At 37.1% G+C, this 20708-nt stretch overlaps 1 protein-coding gene across 2 annotated transcripts; it reads right to left on the reverse strand.

Moving 5' to 3' along the window:
- Positions 1 to 8485: 8485 nt before the first annotated feature.
- Positions 8486 to 14131, reverse strand: LOC111583095 (homeobox protein OTX2-like). 2 transcript variants are annotated; one of them, XM_023292027.3, is made up of 4 exons: positions 14037 to 14131; positions 10761 to 10970; positions 10327 to 10478; positions 8486 to 9949 (listed from the first exon to the last, which is right to left on the reverse strand). In XM_023292027.3, the coding sequence occupies exons 2-4, from the start codon at positions 10855 to 10857 to the stop codon at positions 9302 to 9304; spliced, it is 897 nt and encodes a 298-aa protein (XP_023147795.1). In that variant the 5' UTR covers positions 10858 to 10970; positions 14037 to 14131; the 3' UTR covers positions 8486 to 9301. The 2 variants fall into 2 exon arrangements, with proteins under 2 accessions (XP_023147795.1, XP_054871640.1); XM_055015665.1 differs by lacking the exon at positions 14037 to 14131 and having other exon boundaries at positions 10761 to 11137.
- Between the last annotated feature and the right edge of the window lie 6577 nt (positions 14132 to 20708).

Raw genomic sequence — 20708 nt, forward strand, 5'->3', positions numbered from 1 at the left:
TTTTGATCCATGTTAGGACTCCAGCAGCAGCAGCATTCTGTATGAGCTGCAGTCGTCTGATGGACTTTTGAGGGATTCCTGTAAAGACACAGTTACACTAGTCTAGTCTGCTAAAGATAAATTTCTAAATCCTGCTGAGACATTCGTCCTTTAATCCTTGATATATTCTTAAGGTGATAGTTGGCTGATTCTGTGATTGTCTTAATGTGGCTGCCGAAACTGAGGTCTAAGTCAAGGACTACACCAAAGTTTCTGGCTTGGTTTGTACATTTCATTGTAAGAGATTGAAGCTGAGCAGTAACCTTTAACCTTTCTTTCTTGGCTCCAAAAACAAGTGTTTCAGTTTTTGCTTTGTTTAACTGAAGAAAATTCTGGCACATCCACTCACTGACTTGTTTGATGCATCTACTTAGTGTTTATATGGGTCTATAGTCCCTTGGTGATACGGTGATGTAAATTTGTGTCATCTGCATAGCTATGGTAGTTTATTTTGTTGTGTGTGTTGTGTGATAGTGTAATTACAAATTGAAATGAAAACATGCTAAAAATTTCGACTAAAAAGGTGAATATTAAGGTTTTGTTACTGATATCCACATTCTTTGAACCCTCCAGGTTCTCCTACACACTGTTAGACTGGAGCTATAGTGGCTCAAAGAGGCCTGGATGTGGATGTTAGACTGGACTCTAGTATTGAAATGTCTGTAGAAGCATCTGAACTCATGTGCTCAACAGATAAAATGGCAAATATAATGAGGGAACATGATTGCTGTTGCTTTTAAAGGTATAGTAAGATTTTGATCAGTGTAAAACTGGTTGAGTCTAGTTTATTTGTATGATATAAATAATAATTGCCATTTATTTTAATGAATACACACAATGTTTCGACCTCTTTCAATGTGAGCAGGTTCAGATTTTAGCAAATAACTAATTTTATCAGCCCAGTCCTTGCGACGGTAAATTTGAAAATTCAGCTTCTACTTGAATGACTTCAAACAAACCAGTGTTTGTTTGTTCTTAAACTTCATCTCTCGTGTCCTATACAGTAACTTCCTTGACAGAGCTTCCCTCAATCATCTGTTTGTGTCACATGCTTTTAGCTGCAGCTCATGGATGTAAATTTGGCCATTAAATGCATGTAATCTGTTATTAAAACATCTCCCTTTTGCTCTCGTAAGGAGATTTGTGATTTTTTTTTCCTGCTAATGGTCTGTTCTCATGAGGGCAGGAGTGCTTTGTTGGCTGAATGTCCACCATCGACATAATCCAGTGTGGCCTGAAGCTAAATGGACGCTTTGATAGAGAAAAAAAGAAAGAAACATTAACTAGGCATTAACTTCGTGTAAAGCACTAATTCTCTAATGGCAATTCATTCTTTTACATATGCTGGATTTTCTTTAAACCTGTAATCAGCTTTCTGCTTCATGTCAGCAACATATGTGTGTTTTTGTACAGAGTCGTTTCATCGAATGATTTCTGCATTATGGATTTTTTGGCTCACATGTGGAACTCCAGCCATGAGATATATGAGATATAACAACTTAAATACTGGAAGCGCTCAAAAATCCTGTTTTTTAAGAGGTTTGCGTACATTTGTAACAGGCTCATGTCTCGAAAATCACATAATTTGAGTAATTCCGAGGAGATTAATGTAAAGATTATGATAGAAATCTGATTTTCTTCACCTCCATGGTTCAAACAGATAACTAAGAAATCAAATTATTTACTAAAAGCACTTTTAGTAGAGATAGAAACATGACAGTGCATAATGCTGCACAGACAGCGTCTGGAGAAAGTTGTTACATCTCGTGTTTACAAAAATGATTCACCGTGTGTTGAGGGGCTGCGCCAGGTTCGTCACGGTATCCGATGTAAAATTAAAAACCTGCATGCAGCGTGGCACGTTTGCAACACGGAAATAGCATCGACAGAAGGCGAAAGCAGCTATTATTATTGGAGCAACACTCAGGAGGTCCGGTTAGTAAGCATTTTCTGCAGCAATTTCCGAGAAAAACTGGAAAAAAGCCAAAGAAAACATTGTGATAAACAAAACGTCTCCTTCATCCTGGGGGTGTGCACGTGACGGGACAGAAAACAGTCTATTAACAGTTTGTTTACATTGTAAAACAGCTAATACTGACTGCATATGGCATCACGTGACCATAAACGGCAAGCAAAAATGTGTAGTACTTTAAATATAAAGACAATAATTAACACTTTAGGCCTGCATAAACCACAGAGTTTATTAACTTGATGTTCATTGAACTTGACTGAAGAAGTCGAGGGTTTTTCCTCTTCACAGTTTGTTCACTTGTCTGTTCACTGTTGTCTTATTTGATGGCACTCTGCATTTTTCTGTTATTTCTGACCAATTTCAGAAACAAAAATATTAATTTAAGTTGAATAAATGAAACCCCAATTAACAAAACTGATTTAAAATAATCTTCTTTCTGATTTATCTATGTAGGACAGTGCAGTACAGTATTTATGCTATTGGATACTTAGATGTCACATTTCAGGGGGAAATATTGCACTTTTTCTCCACAGCTGTAGTCACAAACTGCTTCTCTGATTGCCATTTAATATGAAAATCCCCCTATAGTCAATAATTAGTTGCATATTTAAAAGTCTTTCCATGAAAATTATCTCTGTCTTAAAATGGCTCAGATGTTGCTTCCTCTAGAAATATGCAGATCTATGGAGTCCTCGCCTCTCTCTGGCTGCAGCTCGAGCACACCAGCTCGCCTACAACTCTACTCAAACACTATAAAATTACTGTACTCTACATAATTACAAGTTGTAATATTGGTGTAATTTACAGCCAACAACTAGAAAGTCTGGAAGTCTATAATCAGTACACTGCAGTTTGAATGAGGAAATGCTAATATACCTTCTAGCATGCAACAAAAACACCATATGGACATGTTAACAAGGTAAAACACTGGATTTTCATTAGAGGGCATCTTTTAAAGAACATATTATGAGCATTTCTAGTGATGTAACTCTCCTCTTATTAAACTTTTTCATTTTAATAACATTTGGCAGCCCAAAGTGAAGAGATTATCCAATTTATTTCATCAAGTGTTGACTCCTCACATTTGTCCCGTGATCCTTCAGAGAGGACCAGAACCTTGAGTTGGGAAACACTGAACTTAGCAAACGGTGTATGAAGTCAGTAGCGCCACCTGAACCAGCTTTAATGGTAAAATGCTGCTGATAGAATATAATAAGGTAAAATTTCATGGTTATAAAGAAAAAGTTGTGTTCCTTTTATTACACTTGACCAATAATACCAATAATGGTACTTTTACTTATTGTCCTATAGCTTTTTCTTTTTAATTTACGGTTAAAACACCTCAAAAAACAGTTGCAGCATTTACACCAGACTAACATAAAGCGAAATTTAAATGAGCTCAACTACTTTAAACGCCACACTCAGTGTTCGTAGCAATTAAAAGAACATTTCGCCGCTGCTTTAAGTCCCATTAAAAGGTCACATGGCGACATGTAGCATGTGCATCCGATAGAATTTAGTCTAATCTCATCAAATTGTGTAATCCACGAGACGAAATCACTCTAAACATTACATGGCTTAATGCGGATAGAAAGGGTCACGACGTGTTCACACCACACTTTTAACCATTTACCATATTCCTCAACCGCCAGTCTGATGGGAGCACACAAACTCTATTGTCCCATTCATTTAAATGAGATTCCACGACTGCTGTTGTTGTGGATGAATTATGTATGCGTTACTGTGCTGATATGTGATAGACATTGCCTCCCTGGGAATGTAGGACACATACTTATGCATAACAATAGTCTTCAGTTGTATTCTCACCCGTCGGCCGTTTATCTCAAATGTTCTTTTCTTTATTAAATAAAGTCCATTCAGTTTATCCTGTGCTTCCAGTACCTGCTGTCGAGAAATCGGTTCATATCTCCAACGTTGGTTTTCAAATGTGGAGGGGGGGGGGTTCACCCAGTTACCCCAATACCCCGATACTTTGACTCTTTGTTGTAGTGACACTGTGCAGCTGGTAATAGTGTCACTTCTTTAAAATAGGGCTGCAACTCACAGATTAATTGTCAGTTACTCTGTCGAGTATTTTGTAGATGAACTGATTAGTTGATTGGCCAATAAAATGGCAGAAAACTGGAAAATAGCAACCTGTGTTTTCTAAAGCCCGAGATGACGTCCTCAAATGTCATGCTTAGTCGAAAGCCCAAGATATTCACTTTATTGTCACATCAAGAAGCTGAGATCGGAGAATTTAGACTTTTTTACTTAAAAAAAATAACTCAAACCAATGAATCACTTGTCTTTATAGCTGGAATTAGGTTAATAGTTGACAACAAATCCAATAATTGTTTCAGTTCTAATTTAAAATCACTCTAAAAGGTCTGTTTTGATCAACTATCCTTCATTTATTGATATTTCTGGACAGCAGTGGACATATTTGCGATTTTTCAGTCGTGCTTCAAACACTTTCTTCAATTGCTAATTTAACAGCTCTGTTAAGAAGCATAATTGGATATTAGAGGATTCTTAAATATGATCTTCAAATCACAACTCCATAGCTGTTTTCATTTTTTGTTTCAGATTAAGCCTTTATTTAAGCAGGAGAAATCTTTTAGAGATTAAGTATCTGTTTTACAAGAGGCCAAGACTAAAATCTTATCGCACAATCGCACATTTTGCATGTCACTTCTGCTCGTTTTAAGCTTTTGCATGGCATTTTTTCAGCATTTAAGTGATGGTTAAGTCTAGTGTAAAGGTCATTTGTCGCAACCACTTGCCATGCAAGAAAATGCCGTAAATGCTGCAAACAAAGCTTTCTGAATGGTTTAACAGGTTACATACAAAGCTATTTAAATATCATAAAGGTTAAGAGTGTGTTACAGCATCATGAAATCACAAAAACATGTCACAAATCATCAGTGAGAATGATCATGCAGCGCCCGATATCTCTACTGCCAGCATTTTAAAACGAGATGGAAAAACATTACAGTTATATAATATTTTTTCATGATCATTAAAAAAAATACTGAAAGTATTATGTCAGTAATGGAAAATCTGTATTACCTTGAGTGTTAGAGGGGGGAAAAAAAGACAAACAAGATACATCCTACATGACTAGTCCTTAAAATGACCAAGAAAACAGCTTTAAAGTAAATTGAGCAGTTGTGATAGGAATCATGCACACAAACATCTTAACCTTTTGCTGAGTAAAAGTTGACATTTGGCATGTGATATAGGTCAGGAGGATTTATTTCAAAGCAAAAATCTGAAGAAATATGCAGGTACAATGATACAGGGGTCAAGGGGTTCTTCCCCAAGGAAAATTGTAGCATCAAGAACAACACATTTCCTGTATTCTGCAATAAAAATAGAGAATTGTTGGACCAATTGAATTGAGAAAAAAGCATCATGACATCAGATATGAAACTTAAAAAATGTCTATTTATGTGAAGGGAAACACTAAGTGGGAGTATAATATTTGTTGATCTGATTAGTTGTTGATTGAGCTCATAATTCTTATTTAGAGAATACAAAAAGTGTGAAGAAAAAAGATGCATAACCCTGTCAAAGGCGTCGTTTGTCTAATATATCCCTTGTGTCCGTTTAAAATCTGCACCTGTAAATGGATTGATCTGACACTTATGACAGGTGTCACCAGTAAAATTAATGATTGTTCCCTTTCGTTTAGGTGTTTGAGAAATCTATGTCAGTGATTGTTAGTTATATTAGTCACACCTGTGCTTTTACCTCCATGATATTTCCACATACGTCAAAATTTCCAATTTCTGATAAACATTTTCATAAATTTCACTTTTACCTGATACATTGTCTGAGCGTCAGGATGCTAAAATACTACCTCTTCAACAACATTAGACTGACAGCAGGTGGACAGAGTTCTGCAAATATTACTTGAGGATTATATTGTTGGTTTTCTCCATACTGAGAAAAACATCAGAATCACCTGTAAACATGTTGACAGATTTTTTTTTTGTATTATTATAGTACAGATCTTTGTCTGTATGCTTCTGTTGCAAAGGTTAAATCTTGAATCCAGCCTGTTTTTTTTCTACTTCTCCCATCACTGTATTTATGCTTTTCTGTTAAACCTTGTTTGTATTTTGTTAATCAGAATGGGAAGTCAAAGGAAATAATAAGTCAATAGTCATTTTCAACCTGTGCAATGAAATTAAGTGCAATCTTTAAAAGAACAGTGCTATAGCTGCTTTTGTGAAAAAATAATGTTGTGTTTGTGTCTTAAAATTCAAGAGACTGAGAGATGCCTGTTAACACCAAGTGTCAGTATATAAACCGTAAAAGTAACCATAACCTAAAAGTTAAATGAAGTCAAAGTAGTTCTTTTTTGCAAGTCTTTGCAGAAAGCATCAATATAATTTGTGTACAAAACAATCTATAAATGTCTATTAATACATGTTCCTTTTTCCTGTACTTCATCCCTCGTAGTAATGAGTAGAATTAAATAAATATTAGACACTGAACTCATGCTTTACTGGTTACTTTTAATATGTTTTGCAGCCTAAAGTGCACCAATACAGTAAGAGGCCCCAAATATACAGTAATATTGGTTCATTAATAATCATATTGATTACTATAAGGATGTTAATCTGTCAGAAGAAGAGCAAAATGAAGAAAGACATTTATGTGGAGCCTAGTTGTAATGTCATAAATCCAGCTTGTTTTTGTCTTTAGTAAATTTATACATTTTGCTAATAAAGAAACATGCATCATCCTCCTGTTGCTTTTTTATCAGCAGTGAAACAGGAGTTCGGTGCTGCAGTTTGTCTCCGCTGTGCAGCAGCATCAAGCTACTGCAGCTTCGCTCCAACGGCGGGGAAACCCGGAGATCCCTGACCGGGCAGAGGAGCCGCCGCTCGGGGAAAACCCTCCTGCTTGCCTGCCTGTCCAGGCGACAAAACGTGCGGCCAAGTAGAAGTTCTTCTTCTTTTTATTGTTTAACATCCTCGGATGCTATGAGAGGATTAATGAAGCGCGTCTGCCTGCTCCATATGTCCTCTTTAGTGCCGCTTGTGCTTAATTAAAACCGAATGGATACTCGGGGGGCCCCTCGGCTGGTCCCCTGGTTGGTCCAGTTTGGAACTGACTTACTGCTCTTTGCTGACATTTATTAGAAAACCTGTTGAAGCCTTCTATCTGGGGGAGTTGTGACACATTTGACGATTTTTTCACCCATCCCTGGAATAAAATTAGAGCTCTAATCTTTATAGACAAGCAGATTTGACTTTTTGTTAGGATGGAAGTTAAATGTTTTTTTTCTTCATAAATTACAGTGCTCAGATTATGATTTGGACCTGTTTTCCAGCTGCTTTGTCATGGTTTTATTTTAAATTCATTATTTGTCTTATTAATCTTTAAGATTTAACTTCAAACCTTCCTTTATGATTGCAGATTTAACTGATTACAAACACATTAATCAGTGTTACTGATATTGAAAATAGGCCTATATTACTTTTACATTCAGCAGTCATAAAAGTGTAGCCTGTTACAGTATAATTGTGTCTCATTTTGTGCTAATTGGGGGTCAAATAGACAATGCAAAGCTCAGCATAAAGTCACAGCAGACTTGTAAGGAGCCTCTCTGACATCTCCAGTCACATCCTAATTAGCAACAGCACCAGCTTTCTTCTGTTTTAATCCACGCACCAGTTAATTCTCACACTCTTTCCAGTTAAAAAAAAAAAGAAAAAGAAACTGCAGACAGGTTTATGTCCAATTTACACAAACCCACATCTCTCAGTTCCTGCAGCCCGTGCTTGCAGATAAATAAATTGATGTAGTTTGCTCAATCAGAGTGAATTCTTCATCGTGCAGGAGGGTTATTTTGATATTTAATTACTTATTTGTGTTTTTTAAACCTTGTAGTGCCTTGAGATTGAAATGTCACTCATAATAATGCAACCAAAAATATATATCTTCTTTTTTTTTTTTTTTTTTTTAAAGAATATTCCTTTTTTGTTTGCTGGTTTTCCCCCAGAACAATCCACAGTAAGACTTCGTGTTTAATGTGCATTTTTCTGTGTATCTGCTGCATTATTTTGTCTTTAAACTCGTGTTTACTCCTGGACTCTTCAGCAGCAGCAGCACAGCTCATTTCACATTTCTCCGTGTGAACTGGCCAGCGGTGCGCCCTGAACCAAAGCCGTCAATAAAAATGTTGGATTATCCGCTTTATGAGACGGGATTAACATAGCTCTCTCTCATAATTCACATTCCTCCCAGCTCGGGCAGTTGTGACAGAAATCGTGGACTTTGTTGTGCTTGTAGTGAAGTGAGGAAAATATAATGGCATATTGGTGCGTAAAAGGGATGACAAAGAAGATTTATGTACAAAAAACATGCACGTATAGGGTGTTTTTTCCCCCTTCTGTTGTGGTGTGTTGCAAACACAGAAATTGGATCAGATGGATTCACACATGCAGCCAAGTTGGATCAGGTCAAGTGGATCTTTATTGTCGTTTAGTGTGTTTGTGTCTCTTTCATCGCACTTTACAGCTCAAATGCACCTTCTTTGCTGCTGGCTTGATTCACTCCTCGCTCTCCTGATTTCACTGAACTAATACGTCCTCATAATAATTTATCATTTAACACTCCAGACAGGGAAATAAAACTATCAAATTCACAGCTGGCTTGTTTGCGCACGAATTGCGCAAACGCGAAAACAAAATTGCATACAGGTAGTACAAAGAATCACAACTTAAAAAAATCAAAACTAACACATGGAGGGAGGAAATAATAATAATAATTCAAAAAACACAGAAGGGACTTTTATTCTCACACTCAAACAGACTGATTGTCGCATAACTAATATTTTCTCATAAATTAAATAGTGCATCCATGTCAGAGCTGCTTTCTCTCACACACGCATACAACACACACTCATGCGTAACGCTTTGATCAAAGGGGCCCATCAGTGTGCCAACAAAATTTCAAAAAAAGAAGACAAGAGGGGAGTCTTTAAGGAGCTTAGAAGAAACCCTGACCTATCCCTCAAACTTAACCAAGTTAGGCTTGGATCTTTCGCTCTCTTGATCCTTTTTTCTCCTTTTGGTCAGCAAATTTGTTCCGTGCCCTTGATCAAAGTTGGGGAGAAGTCAGTCTCAATGTTCAATAAGTTAACCCAACAAGTGAGACAACCGCATGGCAGTCCTGCTCTGCGCAGCCCGAGGTAGAAGTTTGGGCCTCATGGGGGGAAAATACGCCACATTTTGGGCTGTAATAGTCTGAATTTTTTCATTATCTCTCTCCTCACAATACTTGAAATTTCCACGCTGCTTGGTCTTTGTAATCCAAACAGTCCGCGTTGAAATTGAGCTTCCACGAAGAGGCTGTTTGGTCCTTATAGTCCAGGCAGTCTGCGGCGCCGCTGAAGCCGAGTCCAGCCGCTCCGTACGCCGACGAGGAGAGGGAGGACGCCGGGCTCAGGTGGCTGGAGACCCCGTTGCTGCCCATGGGGCTCATGGCGGAGCCCGCGGCGGATAGCTGGTGGTGCATAGGCGAAAGGTAGGAACCGCAGTCCATCCCCGTGAAGTAGGACGAGGAGCCCGTGTAGCCCTGGTTGTAGCCGGTCGCCTGGGTGTAGGTCATCGGGTAGGAGCGCTGCATGCAGGAAGAGGAGGAGGTAGACAGCGGGTCGGACAGCGGGGAGATGGAGGCCGGGCTCCAGATGGAGACGGGCGCCGCGCTGCCGCTGCTGCTGTTGCTGCTGCTGCTCACAGCCGGGATGGAGGTGCTGGAGGGCGGCGTGAACTGGCCGCTGGCTCCGCTCTCAGAGCTCCCCTCTCGGACGGGGGAGCCCTTCTTCTTCACCGGCCTGCTCACCGGCTTGTTCTGGACTCCGCTCTGGGTCTGCTGGGCCTGCTGGCGATGTTTGGCTCGCCTGTTTTTGAACCACACCTGGAGGGGGGGGAAATGCACTACAATTAGGATAATTTAATTTACAAAAAAACACAGCTTCACCTCTTTTTAGAGAATAGAATTAAATTATCTGCAAGCAGAAAAAAAACTGTTATCTAAATTTAAATTTTCCCTTAAGAGATACATTTGTGTGCGTAAACTTAATTCTGTAAATACCAAGATGGAAGAATTATTTAGTCGGTGACTGAGCAATTCCCAGAGAGAATCAATGAGTAAAAAATATATCGTTTCAAATCTCCTGCAAGTGGAGAGGACAGACTGGCCTCTCACCTCTCAGAGACGCAATGAACAAATATCGACCCTCCATATTAAACGGTGCGGTTACATAAGGTTTGGTTTGGGTGTTGGTGACCTACTTGCACTCTGGATTCAGGCAGGTTGATCTTCAAGGCCACCTCCTCCCTCATGAAGATATCTGGGTACCGAGTCTTGCCGAACAGATTCTCCAGCACGTCGAGCTGGGCCCGGGTGAAGGTCGTTCTCTCCCTCCGCTGTTTGCGAGGGGTCCCTGAAGAGATGAGTGGTGAGGACAGCAACCAAATTACGCATGTTGATTTTACGCGTGCCACAAAGAATTAAATAGACCAATTTGTAACTTGATTCCAGAAAATTGACAAATATCATGAATAAAACACTAAAAATATTGGATATAAAATTTGATTAGGGAAACCGGGGATAATTTAGATGAGAAATAAATCACTTTTATGCAGTTTTTGGTTCGAATATGCAAATAAGTACTAAACAAATTGCACAAAATCAGTCTGAATCTTTGTCCCCTCGGGTATATTACCTTGGTATCCCACTGAAGGATGCAGCAGGTCCACTCCTGAGGTAGATAAGCTCAGTCCGTTCACCGTGTACGGCGGTTGCTTCAGATAGGACATCATTCTGGCGACCGGTCGTAGGACTTCCGATGAAAAGAAATAAGAAAAGTAGGGCAGAAATAGCGCCTTAATCCTCTGTCGTCTCCGTTTGGTAAAATCAAGTGGTCCACATGAACCTAAAGCAAGAAAAAAATGTTTTTTTTCAAGAGCTGTTCGGATCAGCCTACGGATTTTTACGCACAGCCTTTACGCACAGCGGTGGGTTTAAAGAAGTGGGCGTCCTCAACGCGCAGGGCTCTTAAATCAGAGTGGAGACCCCCAGCTGTCCCTGCTGGACTGAAGATGCTCTGTCTGGCTGACAGGCGTTTACGCCATCACACCCCCCACCTCTCCACCACCGCTAACTGCTACTACAGCCCCGCCCCGTATCACATCAACCCCCCCCTCTCTCCACAACACCCAAACACGCTCCGCTCCTCCTCTCCTGGTTCCACCAAAAACAAAACATTGTCGTTAAAATACGCACACTCGCTGGGTCCCAACCGGGCCCTCAATTAGCATATACCCACAGGTTGGGGCGCAGCTAAACAGACAGCTGATTGGGGGGCCATTTGCAGAAACAAAGCGCAGTGTTGACCGATAAAGTAGCGCTGATAACAAAAGACTTAAGGGGACAAACAAAGAGGCAAAGAACCGCAAACTGAGTGCTCTTTCAAACACATCTTCATTTATATATATCGGGCCTATTGTTGGTTTCCACTAGAACCCTTGTACATTCAAATGTAACGAAATTAAAATACGAAGAGGGCGACTTAATATGGCAAATAATTTGGAGACACCCCCCCCCCCCCCCCCAAAAAAAAAAAAAAAAAAAAGTGAAGCCCGATTCTGGTCGTATTATTGAGACTCCTCGGGGTGATTCCCCCTCCTTTCCTAATGAATCGCTCCCGGTAATTAGATTTGGAAGGTGAGACGATGGAGGAGTGTTGATTAGAGAGGGGCACTTAATCTGAACAAACACGGAGGTGGCACAGGTTTTGAAAAACACAAGAAGTTTAGAGTAAAAATGCGCATTTTAGCCCCATGTTTGCTTTTTAAGCTATTATTATTTTAAATTACGCTCCGGATTGGCGTAGATTTCAGATTACAACATGTGGAATTAAAACAATGAAGAATCATAACAATCATAGCATTTAATCATTGTGCCTGAATTAAATGTGTTCCTTTATATAAATTAAGGCATTTCTAGCATAAAGTGATGCAGAAAGGGAATAACTTGGTGCGTAAAAATCACCAAAACGAAAGAAATTCCAGTGTTTGAATCCCCACTTACAACATTAAAACGAAATATATTTAAAATATACTCAAATAAAATTGCTAGAACTTTTATAATAACCGAAACTGGCAAAAAATATAAACCAAAAAATGCGCAAATCTCTTCAATAAAAAAGGTTCACATTTAACTCCATCATATGAGATTAAATATCGGTCAATAATAATTAATTTGAGTATAGCTCAGTGTGTTATAAGCTTCCATGATGCATTATTTTGGTTTTCTTTTCGGGTTTAAACCATTGTTGGCCTTAATAACTGAGGATACTGGACACCAGCACTTCCACTGTTTAATGCGCTTTAATATTTGCTAATTAACTTAACTTAAACCGGCACCTACCTGTAGAATTAGACCCCAGTCTGCTCCTTTAACCCTCGTTTCATATTATAGAGCCAATAACGGCCGCTCCTGCACTCAATCTGTCCCCCTCCTTATTTGTTGCACCCCGGGGCAACCGGTTGCTCCCCATCAGTTCGATAATAAATGCCCCAAAGTATTAATTATTATTGGCTACCAGGGATTTTTTTTCTCCCTTCGTCTTTCTTTCTGTAAGAAATTAACGAGATAATCCGGACGGCACGCGTTGGCCTGATTACAGGACGCCAGCCTCGACTCCGCATTCAGGCTTCCTTCATTTTCTGCGTCACGAAAATAAAACAAAGACCTGCATTGTATTTATCAGACCAGCTGACTGCCAGACAACCCCCCCCCCAAACCTCCCCCAAATTCTCCCCCAACCTCCCCCAAACCTCTGCTAATACCCCACCAACACTACAACTCACTTTCCCAAACTGACACGCTCATAATAACCCGATTATTATTATTATTATTATTATTATTATTATTATTATTATTATTATTATTATTATTATTATTATTATTATTATTATTATTATTATAGCAGCATTAACAATTTGCTATCATTTGCTATTTTCTTCTGAATATTTTGAATATTTTTGCCTAATCCTAACTGACACACTCATAATAACCTTTATTATTATTATTATTATTATTATTATTATTATTATTATTATTATTATTATTATTATTATTATTATAGAAGTGTTGATAATTTGCTATCATTTTCAAATTTTTTCTGAATATTTTGAATATTTTTGCAAACATTCTGTCATATTATTTTACATATTTACATGCACTGTTTTTATTATATATATTTTAAGCACATTTGTAATACTCCTAAAGCTTATGCACTTTGACATTTTGCACTTTTCTACTTTTTTTTTGCACCTCGGCTTGGATGCTAAACTGCATTTTGTTGCCTTAGCTCTCTGTGCAATGACAACTAAGTGAAATCTAGTGTAAAAAAATGCAAAATTTAGCCACAAATAAAATTGTAATTATTATAAAAATGAATAGAATTAACATTTGACTTTGTTTTCTAAATTAATTATCAATAAAATGTCTTTAAAGACTTTTTCTCAATAGTTTATCTTAAGTTATGTTTTTTCTATTACATAAAGTGAAGCCTTTACTATGATTTTTATTAGATATTTTAAAAAATAATACTTTTGCACCAACAACGTCACTTTACAATTAGAATTTGAAGCTTTATTGTCATATACTGCAGTTACAATTAAAGTTCACATGCATTAGTGCCTCTAGAGTCTCCAGTGCATCATCCAGCAGTTGGAGTGTATTATGTGAAGTTGGGGAATGCTCCACTGTCCTGCTATTCACCGCCTCATTGCCTCCTTTTTTTTCTTCTCCGAGTCTGCAGAGACCAGAGAGGGAGGAAAGTTTCCTCCCAAACACGCCTCCCCAATTATCTCCCTGCAGGCTTTCTGTGCTTTCACGGCTCACAGCTCTCAGAGGAATTCACCGTTGCTTATAAATAAATGTATATATATAGAAAAAATAGAAATGCAAAAATATAAAACATTCCACTTACTTCCTTTTTGGGTGAGGTTAGAGGCCTACGAAACGGTTTTCATTAATTTCCTCCCGGTTAACCTCAGTGGATGCGGTTAATGCTGAGAGATGCTCAGTATTTATGGTGACAGAAAGAGTCTGAGTGTGACAGATAAAGATGGAGGGAGGCGGGAGAGGGAATTTAGCAGCCAATGGAAATGAGAGGAGATGTGATGAGCAGAGGTGTGACGGGATGCAGCTGGAAGAAAAGTGGCCTGACGGTGGCAACATCAGCACTGAGCACATATGGAAACTAAGTCAGGCTCAGATGATCCTTCTAACTTGTGTTTCTAATGATCACTTAAATGCAGTTAGTTTTTGTTGCAAATTGTGGTTTTGAGATCAGCCACCAAGGATGACTGTGAAGTAAAATTTAGAAAGTCCTCCTTTGCACAGTTGCCATATCAATTAAAGGTTGCACAAACTGGAATAATTGACCTACAGCTATCAGAGAAAGCTCCACTTTTGTCAGTTTTAAGACACGGTATAAGACATGGCTGATTGACAATTAAACGTGTGAACATTGAGGAATTCAGACACTTTAAAAACAGGCTCTTTAGCTATGCCTAGAAAGAACTTTTCTAAAATAGGAGCACTTTAGGGTAGGTTTAACCCAGCCATATTAATTTGTCGTCTTTGTTTTTTATTCATCTGTAACCCTGTATGTTTTTCAAATTAGCCTTGTGCTAAATCCGGCTTATTTACTGCAGCCTTGTGTAAACTATTATGAGATTGTATGTTCATTAATATGCGCTGTCCCGTCCAAATAAATGAAAATAAATTGTATTTTTTGTAGGTATAGTGATGACATTTAATCTAAGTCACAAATCAAGGGCCAGAGTCTAAGACTCGACTGTGTTCAAACGTTAAAAGATCTTCGAAAAAATCACCAAGAGAAATCAGGAGGATTTATTGTCGACAAAAATCCTGGAGTAGTTCATAGCAGTGATTAATATCCCCAAGAACAACCAGAGATAATGAGCTGTGCATCGTCTTTTATGCTGCGAGATGTAGCCTTTTTGTGATTCGACACCTTTAGAGTTGTTTGTCTTTTAGTGTAACTGTGCTGGAAATCAAGTGTAGTCTGGTTGTGTTGATTTTCTAACTGACACTAGTTTAGAGCATCATCTCAGTGTGAGACAAAGTTCATTTTAAGCTCCTTTACAGTGTTTAAATCACTCTAGGTGACTGTAAACAGTGGAAACATATAAAACTGCTTCTGTCGTGTTCAATTTCAAAGCCAGAATTAGTTTGGTTGCAAAGTTGGCAGCTACAGTTGGCAACTAACAGTAAGTATTTCAGAAGTGCGAGCATTTTCACACTACAGCTGCAATGATTTGATTAGGTGATTAAACTATGACATTAATCACCAACTATTTCAATTTGTTTATTATTTTTAAGGTGGAAAACAAAATTCTTTGATTGCAGCTTCTTAAATGTGAATATTTTCTGGTTTCCTTACTCATATATGACAATAAAATTAATATCTTTGAATTGTGAACAATAGAAGACATTTGAGGATGTTATTTTGGACTTTGGGGAGCAACGATGGACATATTTTGACCTTTTATAGATGAAACAACAAAGCGTTTTATCAAGAAAATTATCACCCTATTTAACAGGAGCCACTTAGAATCAACCCAACCGTCAAATAAATGGATAATCAACTCATTATCTGTAAGAAATATGAATAAAATAAACACCAGAGCTCATGAGGAGAAAACAGAATGAGCCAGAAGATGCAGCCGGAAGAAAAAAAAAACGATTTAATTGTGAAAATGAATCGAGCTGAGGCGGCACATTTTGCTGAAGTTCTGCTGTGTTTTTGTTGCAGGAGGTGAAAATAACTTCTCAGGGATCTGTCACGCTTTGATTCTGTGTAACCCTGTAAAAGAGATTTAAGAGGAGAAATGTTGGCCTGTGCGTGAAGCTTTGCACCCTCAGTCACTACCACACACACACACGTAGAAAAACAAAGGCACAACAAAACAGCAGCGTAAAATCAAAACCAATGAACCACATGATCATTTATCTTCCTTTCACCTGTTTTCCACCTTATAAATTCCACTCTGCTCCGGTGTAATTACATTTTTTTATTTCTTTTGACGTAACTTTGGCCTCGGCGGCTGTGAATGAAGCTTCTGATTGATGCTCCCAAACAAGCAGCAGGTTAGAGAACTAATTAGGAGTCTGAGTGCCATATGAACAGACTGTGAAGCTGCTGGGCTGTTAGACAAGCCTGAAATCAATACGACCTGTGGACTCCATGCTAGGACCAATCACTCACTGCTTTTCCCCCTATTATTAAGTGTAATTGCATCATTTTCTTGCATTAAACATCAAAGGATTTAAAAAACAGATAGTGAGATTTATGTTTTATTTGCTATATTGACATAATGTTTTATGTTGGTGATTTAATGGGGTAAACAAATGGTAATTCATTCTTTAACAAGAATGTGACTATAAAATGTCACTTTTTTACTGTATTGAAAGCAGAAAAACAACATTAATTTATAGATGTTCACTGTTATTTGAAAGAAAATGTACAGAATTGGAGGACATTTTACATCAAATTTCAAATAATGCATGTGCAAAATACTAAAACATACAGTAGATGTGTGAATTTACTTGTCCTGAGACCAAATCTAAAAAACTAGGAGAATAGAATGGTTGAAAATATTTTAAATTGCAAAATAAAAATCTGTAGTTCCTCCTACAATGCCATTTTTATTTTGTCCCAACCCAAAGGTGACCAAATGTGGGAAAATTTTTTAAACAACATAATATTTAAAATAATAATTATTATGCATGGAATGTGTGTCCCACAACAACCCTGTTAGCGTAACCTTTTTCAGCTGGTAGAAGAGCAAGAAAACAGTGAATCACGTGATATTCTGGAATTCGCATCATCAAACAGTTTTCCTAAAGAATGGGGAAAAGTTTTGTCTTCAATTCTACTTTTAATATTTTCATAACATTATCAGCCTTGATTGAATGTCTCACTCTACCTCATATTATCAGGAAAAGACAAATTCTTTTGACTTTTTTCCATCAGTAAGTTTGTCCTCTTGGTCAGCAGTAACAACTAGCTAAATATCTAGCTTCTACTCCTGAGAAAAGGCTAACATTAGCATGAATTAGCACCCCTGCTACTGTGATTACAGTAGGGTTAGCAAACAACAAATAAGACATGGAATAAAAATGGTGCCATTGATGTGTAAGCTGAGCCAATCAAGCCTCTGATAGTTTATTACCTATTACTGATGTATACGGAGCAGAAAACTGTAAAGGAGACACTTTATTTTTCAAAAATTTTGAAGCCCAAATGTCCTCCAATTCTGGAATGACCCTTATATATATATAGATTTTAGGGATTGAAAAATGGTAAATCATTACTGTTATTTTACAGATTTCCCTAACAAGTGTTAATTTACATGTTGACTGTAAAAAAAAAAAGATTTAAAAAAAAAAAAAACCCGAAAAACTCTTTTAATAGTAATTTATTGTTTTATGTTTGTCCATAAAATAAAAGAAGTCCTGTACTAATATCTGGGGGGAAACACTAAGAAAAGTTGTGTATGTTTAGGATTGAAAAATGTTAAATCGTCTTTGTTATTATACAGATTCCTCTGTAAAGTATTAATTTACTTTCACACGTACAAATGTATGTTGTTATTACTACATTTTTGTTATTGATATTTGTATTTTAATCAACAAAAAATTATTTTTTTCTTTTTTTTACAGATATTTGCCATTTTTTGAAAGAAACAAAAAGTATAAGGAATGAAAAATGATAAATTCATTTTTAATCATTTAATAATATTTTACAGATTTTCCCTGTTTTGTTAAATTAAAGATAATATCTAGAAAAATCACAGAAAAAATATATATTCATGTACATGTTAACTATTTAGAAAGGAATAAAATGTATATAAATTATTAAAAATGGTAAATCATCACTGCTATTTTACAGATTTTCCTGTAGAAAAAAAGCTAAAAACAAACAAAAAAACTAACAAACAGACCAAAACTAAATCAAAAATCTTTATTTTAACAAAAGGTGTTTTATTCTTTTGCAATGTTTGACCATGAAAATACACTGCTTTAACATATTTATATCGGCAAAAAATATTATTATTGTAGAGATATTTCCTGTTATTTTGCATTCTTTAACACAACAGTATTTTTTACAGTGTAGCAACACATTATTAAGCTCTAATGAGCCAGAAATATCTTCTAAGCATTTTTATTTTACCTAATAAACAATGAAAAAACAACAAATTAAGCAACCGTATTCCTCTTTGTTGACAAATGATGTTTTATTTTGTTTATTTAATGATGTAAAATAGTCTTTTTTTGATGCAGGTTCACTGTAAGTGGAGTTCTCCCTTTTTCCCTGAGCGATCGCGCTAAAACAAACAGCCTAACCGGGCTTAAATATCTGCTCCCCTTGTTGTCCCACAGCTATGTTCTTGGCTCACGCAGACTCCTTTCATCTTCTGCTCTGATATATAATTCATCGGAAAATATCTAATAGCCCTGGGGAGCGTTTCAGCTAAACGGGGCCGTGGTTGTTTAAAAGGTGAAGTCGCTTGTTAATGTCTGTGGCAATGTGCCCTCCCCCTGTCTCCCGGCGAATCGACGAAGTCACGGTTTCTCCTGCTGTTAGGGAGACGGATTGAAGGCTAAGAATCGTGGGACTGAGATGCCGCTCGCTCACAGTGTGCTGGATAATACAGGCTGGCATGAGGAGAGCCTGATGTGCTGCCTCCTCTCGCCTTCCTGCAGCCTTTGTTTGCAGCCTTAAACGACGACAAAAACATCCTCAGAATTCATGTTTGGGAAAAAATACTCATCTAGTGTGAAGAGGCGTCTCTTTATATGTTCCTAATAGTCTCCAAACAGTGTTATTAAACGCTGTAAATTCCTGCTATGATGTTCCTTGATGCTCATTTTACCCCCCGACCTCCTCGCTTCACCTCAGCTGTCTACATCAAGGTCAAATCAATGACTTGGCCGACTCCACCGACCCCATCTGTTCCACACTGTATTGGACATTATGATGTTTTTGTTGCCATCTGCACCCAACACCGATAGATTTATTGATGCCACAGGAAGCCGTACGTTCATTGATGATTGCAACAAACCAAAATAAGCGTTGGTAAATATTGAACTGTGTTATCAGAAGAGTCGGTGTGAGCTTTGGACAGCAGGTGTTTCAAAGGAAAATAACACCAATTAAGCTGGGTGTCATGTGTTTCGGTTGTTTTCAAGGTCACACAAGCTGTATTTTAGTGTCATTTGTAAAGCAAATTAATTGCATTGAAGCAAACTTTTGAAATGTTGCAAAAGAATGTGAATTAGGCTTGTTTTTATTAACTGATTGTGAACTGATTCTGAAGATAATAGTAAAGCTGCACTGTAAAAAACTCACCTTTTTTAACAGTACTTTTTAAAGTGATCTACTGTTATTTTACAGTTTTCTCTGTTTTGTAAAGTTACAGGTAATAACTTGTAAAATCACGGAAAAATAAAAGTCATTAGCCTCTATGTTGACACTAAAAAAAACAGGCCAAAACTGTAACACAAAAATATGTATTTTGTAATCCTTTCTTTTTACAGTGTGTGGCTGTATAGTTGCGCTCTTTTACTGTTTTTAAATCAGCAAAAAACATAGCATAATTGTATAGATATTTGATGTTCTTTGAAAGAAAAGTGATGTATATTACTGATTTTGAAATTGGAAATTTTTTTTGTTAAATCACAAACAATATCATAGAAAAAATATTAATGTACATGTTAGTGGGTTTTTTTTGGGGGGGGGGGCAGGAAACAGGCCAAAACTGCAAATTATTTCCACATTAAACATTATTATTTTTACAATGTGTGTGACCATAAAATTACATTATTTTACTGTATTTAAATCTGCAAAAAAATATCAGAATTTTTACAAATATTTGCAGTTATTTGAACAAAAAAGTATATTAAGGATGAACAATAATTTTTTTTAAACATTTATTTTACAGAAAATCCCTGTTTTGTTAAATTCTAGATAATAAATAGCAAAATCGCTCGAAGAAAAAAATATTAATTTACATATTAATTTTACAAGTTAAAATTTATTTTAACAAATTGTAGTTTGTTATTTTACAATGTGTGGCCACACAATGACGCTATGTTGTGCGCTTATTTAAATCAACAAAACACATCATTTTACAGCTATTTTCCTATTTTACCATTTTTTAGCGTAACTGTACTCCATAATTATAATGTAGTTTTTCTGGCACCCTTTACAACTGGACATTATTCAACATATTAAATGCAAGAAGTGCCTTCTGTAGTGTCTTGCAAAGGAAAATTAAATACAAGTTGAACTAATACGCTAGTTTAACTTTTGGTAAATAGTGCAAATTTGTGTCAGACTTTGCCAAAGTTGAAGTCAGAGTTATTTTATGTGAGGAGACACAAGATGATTACATTGAATTAATTCACGTTCCTGTGAATTTGAAGCATTTTAAGTGTTTGTGACTGAATCTCTGCTATATCTGCTCATCTGTGAGACTCTTCACTGATTAAATGACTAGATGGAGATTTGTCAGCTCTGTATTTGATATTTCACCTTTAGTGTAATATTCCCATTTAACCCCTTTGC

Source organism: Amphiprion ocellaris, chromosome 12 (genome assembly GCF_022539595.1).
Source record: "Amphiprion ocellaris isolate individual 3 ecotype Okinawa chromosome 12, ASM2253959v1, whole genome shotgun sequence".
In the NCBI taxonomy this organism is placed as follows: domain Eukaryota; kingdom Metazoa; phylum Chordata; class Actinopteri; family Pomacentridae; genus Amphiprion; species Amphiprion ocellaris.